The sequence below is a fragment of the Microtus oregoni genome, unplaced genomic scaffold (genome assembly GCF_018167655.1).
Source record: "Microtus oregoni isolate MIOR12 unplaced genomic scaffold, Mior012 000046F_ref0000063, whole genome shotgun sequence".
NCBI lineage: Eukaryota > Metazoa > Chordata > Mammalia > Rodentia > Cricetidae > Microtus > Microtus oregoni.
In genome coordinates, this window is record NW_024543220.1 from 3,780,440 (window position 1) to 3,790,821 (window position 10,382).

The 10,382-nt window shown below is 42.4% G+C and overlaps 1 protein-coding gene across 1 annotated transcript; it reads left to right on the forward strand.

The window, feature by feature from the left end:
* The first annotated feature begins 5,654 nt into the window (after positions 1-5,654).
* Positions 5,655-9,660, forward strand: LOC121435506 (glutathione S-transferase kappa 1-like). The gene is made up of 8 exons (XM_041634898.1): positions 5,655-5,842; positions 6,547-6,628; positions 6,811-6,939; positions 7,377-7,477; positions 7,625-7,660; positions 8,594-8,710; positions 9,046-9,139; positions 9,432-9,660. Exons 1-8 carry the CDS (start codon positions 5,771-5,773, stop codon positions 9,479-9,481), a joined length of 681 nt encoding a protein of 226 aa, XP_041490832.1. The 5' UTR covers positions 5,655-5,770; the 3' UTR covers positions 9,482-9,660.
* The last annotated feature ends 722 nt before the right edge of the window (positions 9,661-10,382 follow it).

Consider the following 10,382-nt stretch of genomic DNA (forward strand, 5'->3'; position numbering starts at 1 on the left):
AGACCCTGCCACTTTCATCTTCCTCTCTCTTCTCTTCCATAATCCCTGCATCTGCTGGGTTCCAAAATCAACTTTGCCCATGTTCACTATGGTGTAAACTCAAAAGTACATCTCACATATACTATTCCCTTCTGCAAAGGAGTCTTATGGGACATACAGCTCACATAAAATAAAAAATGTGAAGACTTCCAATCTTTACAAACATAAGGCTAAGTTAAGGCATTGAGGAGCTTTGTATACATTAGCATTAGATGTGTAGTGAGTGTAGAGATATAGATGTGTTTCAAACACTGTGTCTAGGCCACTGGGATGGCACAGTGGGTAAAGGTGCTAACTGCCAAGCCTGGTGTCTGGAGCTGAACACTTAGAGCCTTCACAGTGAAAAGGTAAATTGAAAGTTGTCTCTGAATCAGTCCACACACACAATGCACTGTTGTACATACCTGGTCACACACATACGAACAGAAATTAATGCAATTTAGTTTTCTTGTTTTAAAAGCATACTTTATGCACAAGAAAGGTTTATATACTAAATACCACATTAGAATAATTTACTATCATCTTAAACAGAAGAAAAAAAGAAATTTCAATTTACAAAATCACTCACTGTATGATTACTTACCAGGTCAAGGTTTCCTGATATAGCCAACAAGAAATTAAACCAGGCTGGGCTTGGAGGAATCATAGCAAGACTCAGGCTATGACAACATCTACTGAGAACAATGAGACTTATTTATACTGCTATCAGAAACCAAATACAGTGGCAATTGCTAGGATCAATACAGTTGTAGTTGCCAGGATTACTTTTACAAGCTAGGAAGGGTACAAAAAATTAATTTCTAAGACGAGTTTTCCTGTCAAGCTTCCATGCTTTTTTCACTTCTAAGATATCAAACATACAAATAAAACACAAAGTGGCCTGAATGCTTCGCTACCCAGGGGTTCTCTTGGTTTCTCAGGACCTAAAAGGCACACAGTGCCCGAGGGACCATAGACTCTAACCTGGAAAACCTATGCCGCATGCCTCTAGGGCATCTAGGCCAGACCAATTTCATGTTTCCTGCACCTCACCTCAAAATATCTTTTAATCACTTGTCCTAAGTAGGTCAGTGTGACAAATGAGTTCAGGACCCAGGCATGTCTTGTTTCTATTGCACTAAAGGTCAATGGAATCAAAAAGAAAGCTCAACTTTCACAATTACTGTGTCAAAGGAGAAACATATGTTGGATTCCTATGATATGTAAAATCAGGTCTAGGAACTTTAATAGACAGTTTAAAACGCTAGAAAAAAAAATTTTTGAAAAAACTGGACCTAGAAAGAAAAAATAGATATCTTCTTTCATGACTTGTGTGACCTTTCATCTGCATCCCTTCCTCCCCCATCACCTAATATGATCCTCTCCTTCCTCAGTTTTAGACTGTATTAGCTACTTTGCTGTTTGATAAATACAATGACCAAAAGCAACTGCTAGAACAAAAAAAAAATAGCTTATTTTGGTTTATGGCTTCAGAGGAAAAGTTCCTAGTGGAAGAGAGATGGAGCAGCAGGCAGCCAGAGCAGGAAACTGTGAGATCATCCAATAGTGCACAGTAAGCCGAGGGTGCAAGCAAAAAATGGGGTGAGGTTATAAGCCCTCAAAGCTCAACTGTGGTGATGAATTTCAGCTGCCAAGTATACTGGTATATCATCTGTATTTTAATAAATTATCTTGCCTGAAGACCAGAGGCAAAGCTAAAGGCACTAGAAGTCAAGCAATGGTGAGACACACCTTTAATCCCAGGTTTTGGAAGACAGAGGGAGATGGATCTCTGTGAGTTCAAGGCTACACAAGATCAAAACAGAAACAAATCCGGGTAGTGGTGGCCTGCACCTTTAATCCCAGTACTAGGGAGTCATATGCCTTTAATCCCAGCACTAGAGGAAATATAAAATGAGAGGAGAGAGAGGCTTAGGCTGCTTAGTCTGCAGTCGGCTTACCTTGATAGAGGTAAAACTTCTCTAGTAGCTTGGCTACCTTGCTATTCTGGTTTTGGGGTTGAACCCCAATTTGTGTCTCTGGGTTTTTATTATTCATACTACAGGCAAGGCTACATCTCCTCAAACAGTGCTACCAACTGAAAACAAGTGTTCAAATACCTGAGCCCATGGGGAACATTTTTCATTCAAACCATGATATCCACTAATAACCATTTACACACATATTTACATTATATGCTGGAGTCTATATATGAGGAAGAGCACGTAGTTTTTAGTTTTCTCTGAATTTGGATAATCTTGCTTAATGTATATTCCAGGTCCTATAATTTTCTGAAATTTCCATAATTTCATTTTTATTTATAGCTAATAATACTCCACATTTTCATGGTTTGTTCATTTCTTGATGGATACTTAGGATGGTTCCGTTTCCTACCCATGCTGAATATAACATCAATAAACATGGACGTGAATGTCTCTGCAGTAGGATATGGAGTCCTTTGAGTATACAGCCAGAAGTGGTGTATCTGGATCATATGACAGTTTTATTTTTAATATTTGAAGAATCACCAAAATGATTTCCATAATGGTGTGATGAATCTTCACTCCCTCCAGCCAAGAAAACGTGTTTCTAGTTCCCCACATCTTTACCAACATTTGTCAAATTTCTTGATGACGTTGCTATATTCGGTATTTTAGAGTACTCTTAATTTAAGTACTCCTGATGTCTAGGGATATTGAAAACTTAAAAACACTTATTTGCCACTTGCATGTCCTCTTTTGAGAACCACCCGTTTCATTAGGCCATTTCTTGATTGGCAATTTTGTTTTATTGGTGTTTAATTTGGAGAATTCTTTGTAAAATTCTGGTTCTTAGCTTCCAGTCTTAAGCACAGATTTTCTCCCATTCTGTGGGCTGTTTGTTTGCTGTGCTGATAATTTCTTTTGTTATGCAGAAATTCTTAACTTTCCCGTAGTTCCATATGTAGACTCTTTGGGCTAAGCTGCTGAAATTCTGTTCAGGAAGTTCCTGCTTACTCCAATATCTTCAGCGTTCCCTATGATTTTCTCTAGATGCTTCAGTGTTCTAGATTTTAAGTTAAAGCCTTTGATTTTTGTACAAGGTGAAAGATTCACACCCAGTTTCACCCTTCTGCAGGTGGATGGATAACCGGACTGTGAGCATCATGTGTTGAATAGGCTACTGTTTGCCCACTGCATGTTTTGTTTTTCCACCTTTGTCAAAAATTAGGTAACCATAGGATTCCTAGTTTAGAATTCTTTTTAATTTTGGCATTTAAATATGTAACAGCAATAGGATGCTTCAATAAAATTGATTCATTCAGGAAATAGTGCATCACATATCAAAAATTGTATGTATGGAGAATTTTTAAGAACACTAGACATTCTTAGGCTATAATATTGATTGGGAAATTATTAAACTATATATTATCTGACTTCAACATGTCATTGTAAGAATACTGCAGCAAAGGCATTGAGATATTAATGTATTAATTATGGACAGTGTACTAGGTTAAGGTTGAATGGGGAGAGGCTGCTCTCTTCTTACCAGGAAAGAAAGAAGGTTGAATAAAGGGTATCTGGACCATGCAAGGACAAACCCTTCTACAAGGACCTCTATCTTTGTTAGGTTTCCTATGGCTGTGATAAAATACCTAACAAAAGCCACTTATGGAAAGACGAATTTATTTATTTATTTATTTATTTATTTATTGGTTTACCATCTGAGGTGATGTCCAACATGTAGAAGACAAAGCAGAAGGAGCCATTTGTAGTGAGGAAGAAGAGATACATGAATGCTCACACTCAGATTAGTTTTCCCTTTTGAGAAAATCCAGGATCCCCGCTAAGGAAATTGTGCTGCTCTCATGACCTAAAGACCCCAGGTTTTACCTCTTCATGTTCCCACCACATCGTTATAGCATCATTATAGCATAAACCTTGAAACTGAGAGCATTAACCAGTGGCCCCAGGAGCGACATTCCATCTAAATTTAGCATTTTCCAGGCAGGAGAGAGATTGGCTCTTTGTACTGAGATAGCTTGTGATGGGTTCCTTGTGAATACAAATAAGAAGTGAAATGTTTTATGTGCTTCTCAGCAAAAAAAAAAAATACTTAAAATGATGAGATTTAAGATATATACATTTAATTGAAGAAAAATACTATCCCAGTTTACTATCACCGATTAGAAAACTGAAATTCCCCAACAATCATTGCAGCAGTGAGGCCCCTAGTCCTACTAACACTATCTCAAGAATTACATCAAAATTTCCTCCATGTTTAAAAGTTTTGCAGCTTGAATTCAGAGACCTTAGGATCAGACATACCAAGTACTTGAAACACCAGGTATTAACTCTCGAGATGTACTATCTTGCCATAACTTCTGGAAACTGTCATTGTGCATATTTTTCCCTAGGCCATGACAGGTGCACTATTTGGACCACAGTAGTGCTTCCCTTATCTAAAGGTTCACTTCCCATGGATTTACCTCCCTGAAGGAAACATGGCCTAACATTGTCAAATGGAAACAAAACAATAAACCATCGAATGTTTGCCTCAAGAATAGGGTGATGAGGGCTGGTGAGATGGATCAACAGGTAAAGGTGCTTGCTTCCTGACTATGTAAGCCTGGCCACCTAAGTTTAATTCTGGACACCCACGTAAAGATTCTGAGGCTACGTGTGTACTGGGGCAGACACACACACAACATTATACAAACACACAATAATACATGACAACAGAGCCAGGCATGGTGTTGTATGCCTTTAAATGCATCACTTGTGAGATAAAAAGGGGAGTCTTTCTAAATTTAAGGCCAATCTGATCTACACAGTGAGTTCCAGGATAAACAGAGCTATATAGAGAGACACCCTGACTCAAAGAACCTAAATTAATAAATAATAATAGTAGCTGATGAAGTCCTGTCCCTTCTTCGTTGGGATATTCACTGTGCCCACAAAGGTCCACAATGTGTACACTACCTGCCTCCTTTTCAGTGGTCGCCTCCATTATCAGATCAAATATTGTAGTACCGAAATACTATTTTAAAATAACATTTTTATCAAAACAAGACATAAAGTTTTAGTTTGGTATACTATGGTTATTATATTATTCATCATTAATGTGTCAAATTTATACGTTAAACTTCATACAAATTCATATGCAGACAAAATATAGTGTGTGGAGTTTGATATTATCAGCAATTTCAAGCATTCCTTATGTGTGTTGTAATGTATGGGATGAAGATAAGAAAAGGCCACTATGTGAATTGTTAGATTCGTTCGAGCCATTGTGCTAATCTTCGACACAGTGAATGCAAGAAAAGATGTACTTCAGAACTTCCATCCTGCCTCAGAGTTTCCACCACGCCTCAGTCTTTACAAAGTCCTGCACCTGACAAGAAATGATATTTATATTTACATTTAATATAACCCCTTCGATCGACAGAACTCGTATCCTTTTGTACTGCCTCTTTGCTAGAGAGATAAAGTACCAGAGCTGTTTAGAGCCTGCACACACCTGAGAGGCTCTTATGCCCATACCTTCCTTTCTCCGCCCTTATCGCCCTTGTGGCCTGCAGCGCTCAATCATTGGTCAATCCAGCTACACCCCTGGGCCCGCCCCTCGGGGCGGGCTCTGTCCCGGAGGCTGCGCACTAGGGCCTTCTGCGGTCCCACCTACAGTCCACAGGCTGGAATTGGCTGCTTGCTGCTGACACTGGGGTCTTTCTGCAGACAGCAGCTTCAAGTTAGCTTTCATCCTCCTCTGCAGCATGGGGCCGGCGCGGCGAACTCTGGAACTGTTCTACGACGTTCTGTCTCCGTACTCCTGGCTGGGCTTTGAGGTGAGATCGGGAAGCCGCCGGGGCTGCCTGGGCGATTGCACAGCAGAGCACTGGGTAAAGGGCTGCAGAAATTTCCAGAGATGCCGGCAATGTTAGGAGAATCACAGACTGTTCGCGGGCCAAAGTTCACTTCTGCCTTTAAATGAGCTGTGTCTCTAAGTAGGGCCCTTTTTTCCGAAGGTCAACATTCTCTTCCCACGGGCCCTAGAAAGAACAGGAACAACTTCAAGGACGCAAGTTTTTGGGGGGAGAATCAGGGGCGCTAGTTTGCTCCACAGCAGTGGTCCTCAACCTGGCTGATGCTGCAGCTCTTTCATACAGTTCCTCATAAAATTATGTTGTTGCTACTTTATAACTGTAATTTTGCTGCTGTTATGAATCATAATGCAAATATATGATATGCAAAGTATCTGATGTGGGATCCCTATGGAAGGGTCATTTGATCTCCCAGTTTACAACAACAAAGGGTCTCTACCTTCAGGTTGAAAACTTCTCCTATGCAGGGTGGAAACCACATACTAGAATCCATATTCTAGTATCTGTCTCAAATTGCTGGGAGTTTTGTCCTTTCAAACCAGGCAGGTCAGTGTGAGTAGTCATCCCTGCTCTGCACTTAGAGCCAGGAGACAGCCCTGTAGGCCTCCTGAGCCATTTGTCTTCTCCAGATACCACACAGGCTCCCTCTCTTCTCTGTGTACTGGTAGGTCCTATGCAGGTACCAACACCTCTGGAATATCAAGCTGCAGCTGCGTCCTGCTCTCATCGCTGGGATCATGAATGACAGCGGTAGGACAGAAACACTCCCAGCTGGGCAAGGAGGGTTGTATTCTGTGACCTAAGGGGCCTGTCCTACACTGGGTATGCAGAGCTCAGACATCCTAAGCTAGAAGTTTGCCCTTTGTTTAAGGGTTCCCCAAGCCTGAGACCTTCATATGCTCTCTCAAAATTGTCTAACTCTCTACTAACAGGAAATAAACCACCAGCTTTGGTTCCCCGAAAAGGCCAATACATGAACAAAGAGATGCTTCTCCTGGGGCAACACTTCCAGGTTCCCCTCAACATACCCAAGGATTTCTTCAATGTGATTCTTAAGAAAGGTGAGGAGGGGTTTGGAGTGATGGCTCAGCAGTTAAGAACACTGATTGCTCTTCTAGTGGACCCAGTTAGACTCCCAGCACCCACATGGACGCTCACAACTCTCTATAACACCACTATCAGAGAAAATAGAAATGAAATAAATAGGTAAATAAGCAAGTAAATAAATAAAAGAGTCAAAAGAGGTTGGCAGATCTAGTGGAAAACAGAATAGTTAGGGCTTTCTTAGGAGATCCACCCAGTATCAGTCATCAAAAGTGAGGAATGGGCAGAAACAAGGGCTAAGCTTATTAAACCCATATGAGAGACTGGGAAAAAAGACTGCAGGTGACGGGGCCTTGGAGCTTGTGGGGGAGTGGTGTCAGAAGTAAGGATGAGCTGAGCCTCTATCAGGAGATGAGGAATCAGAATCTTAGGTCTATGTCCCTATGCCTCGCAGGAAGTCTAAATGCCATGCGCTTCCTCACCGCTGTGAGCATGGAGCAACCAGAGGTCCTGGAGAAGGTGTCCAGAGAGCTGTGGATGCGTATTTGGTCTCGAGTAAGAGCTGGACTTTGAAGCCTGGAGGGAAGGGGCAGTTAGTTAGATGACATTCTGACCCATTTCAGGGGATTTTCCAGAGACAGAATCCTGCTGCCCTACCTCTCTCTGCTATCTCCTTCCTGCTAAGTGTTCTCTTCTCCTCAGGATGAAGACATCACAGAGTCCCAGAGCATCCTGGCTGTGAGTGTTCTGGACTGGACCACCCCATGCTAATGCCACAGGGAATCTGAGAACATAAAAGGTTCTTAGTGACTTAGAAAGAAAAGTGTGTCTGGGGGGAAAATTACCATGAAGTTGGAACTAAGAGGAGTCTTTGAAGATTTTCCATGGGATAGGGTTGTAGCTCAGCTGTGGAGTGCATGCTTAATAGACCTGAGGCCGGAGTTAAATCCCTGGCAACAACGACAATGTCTACTGTGGACAATACATGTATAAAATGGAATTGGTGAGAGAAATGAAATTGTCAGAACCATAGAGAGGACCAGGGTGGGAAGGACGGAGCTTCCATCCACAGGTCTTCAGAGACTCACAATGCAAATGTCACTAATCTATGATTACTACCAAGCGGGAGACTTTACCCAGCCAGAGAGATAACAACAAGTAAGAATTAAACAGATATCAGTGAGAAATAAATGGAAACAGCTGAAATATGGAAGTGCACGCCAGAGAGGGATGGGGATTTCAAGTCAGATGTCCTGGAGGGTGAAGTCAGGAAACTCGAAATATCCTTTTCCTTCTATCATATGGATTATAGTTGACATTTATTCTCTCAACACACGAGACATCAAATCACTCCTACTTTAGATATGCAAAAATGGCTAGTTGATCCTCTGTCTATATCTAGCTCCTAAACACATATATGTGTGTATGCTTGATTTTGGCCTGCTTGTATTTAATATTTAACAAATCTTTCTAACAACCCACTTCTCTCAGTGACTTATCCACTACTCTGTTGCTCAACAACTTTCTCCTTGAACTGTCAGAGACAGAGCTTATAGGTCAAGATGTAGCCTCTCAACCCGGGCTGTACACTGACATCACCAGGAGAGACCAGTGTCACCCCAGAAAGACGGATGTCACCATCTGGGGAATAGCTCTTCCTTGTCTCCCTAGGCTGCAGAGAAGGCAGGAATGTCCACAGAGCAAGCCCAACGCTTTCTGGAGAAAATCTCCACAGCACAGGTGAAGAACAAGCTCAAGGAGACCACTGATGAGGCCTGCAGTTATGGGGTGAGTAACTCCCAATGTATCCCCATTCCCAGCCTCAAGGTAGAGAAGGAATGTCAACGTGGGTGCTCATGCTCCCCATCCTAAGGTGTCCTCAGCTCATCTGCAGCACCTCATCTGCCCCCTCCCTCCCCTAAGCCTAGTCACGGAAGGAAAGGAGGTGGATGGTGACTTTTTAAAGTAAGAAACCACAGAAGTTGAGCAGAGAAGATAGATGCCTGAGGCCGACAAGCCCCTTAGCAAACATTTTATCTGCTTTGTTCTGTGTTCCAGCACATTCAACCTCAGCCTAATAAGCACCTGCTCGATCACCTTCCTTTCTACTCTGTTTTCTCTAGGCCTTTGGTCTGCCCACCACTGTTGCCCACGTAGATGGTAAAACCTACATGTTATTTGGTTCTGACCGCATGGAGTTGCTAGCTTACCTGCTGGGTAAGTTCAGGTTTCTAATATCTTGAGCTTTTGACACAAGCCCAACACACATTGAATCTGATAACCAGAACAACAGAAGTTCCTAGTATTTCCAACACGCAAGGCTTGTAGCGTTCGTGCTGATAAGCGTTGGTGCTGATGTGGGTGAGAAGTCTTCCCCATGTGGGAAAAAAAGCCTCCTACTCCTTGAAGCCAAACAGGTCCTGGAAGGCCCTAGGGCTTTTTGGGACTGTCTCCTGCTGCAAACATGTCTGAGAACCATATATACACTTCTGTGATTTTCTTTATCTAGGAGAGAAGTGGATGGGCCCTGTGCCTACTGCCCAATATGCCAGACTTTAAGATTGCCTTAAGAAGTGAACTTCAAGTTCTCCATTTGACAAAGTTGACTTCCGTGACCCTGTGGGCTGAGGCAGGAGTCTGTCTTGGCTGTGGCTGCCTTTACTTCTGTGCCTCACAAGTGCCTTTTGGAAAGCCTTAAGTTCTGCATTCCCATAAAATAAACCTGATGCCACTCACAAGACATTTCTGGGTCTGCGTCTACCTGGCCAGTGCTGCTGCACCATGACCTGTGATCATATGCTGTCCATGCCATAGGCTGGGCAAGAAGAACTCTTCCTGGATTCTCAGCGCACCCGCCTCTCCAAGAGCACAGTGAGGCTACTGTGGGGTAGATGCAGGAAACAGTTTCCCCTTCCTCTTACCCAAAAAACTTACATGTCTATCGTAGACAGAAGACTAAACACAGTAGACTTAGCAATGAATCAGCTTAGCATTTAGCTGTCTCTGACCAGCCAGGGGCACTGGGAGAGTAGTAAGGCCAAGGAACCTGTAACATTGGACACAGGTATGGGAGGAGGAAGCAACAAACTGTCCAACTGAGCTCAGTTATACTGTGAGTCCAGCTACACACACCAGCAGCACGAGAACTATGCAGTCTCTGGTCTTGCTCTTATGACCTGTAGACATTGTTTAATCTTTTTATTTTACTTCTTTTTACTTTCTTGTTTTTGTTGTTGTTGTTTTTAAACAGGTTTTTCTATGTAGCCCTCAGTGTCCTGTAACTTCCTCTGTAACCAAGCTTACCTTGAGCTCAAAGATAGACCTGTCTCTGCCTCCTGGTTGTGAGACTGAAGGTGTGTGCCACCACAACCTACCTCAAGCTGTTTAAGCATTCATAGTTCCCTGAAATGCTGAGAACACGCCAGACCTCTGCCTAATCTCTTACATCCTAAGTAACTGC

Coding starts and splice junctions, on each gene's coding strand:
- LOC121435506 (XM_041634898.1), top strand. CDS start 5,771: ATGGGGCCGGCGCGGCGAACTCTGGAACTGTTCTACGACGTTCTGTCT. Junction 7,661..8,593: donor AGTCCCAGAGCATCCTGGCT/GTGAGTGTTCTG, acceptor TTGTCTCCCTAG/GCTGCAGAGAAGGCAGGAAT. Junction 9,140..9,431: donor GTTGCTAGCTTACCTGCTGG/GTAAGTTCAGGT, acceptor TTCTTTATCTAG/GAGAGAAGTGGATGGGCCCT.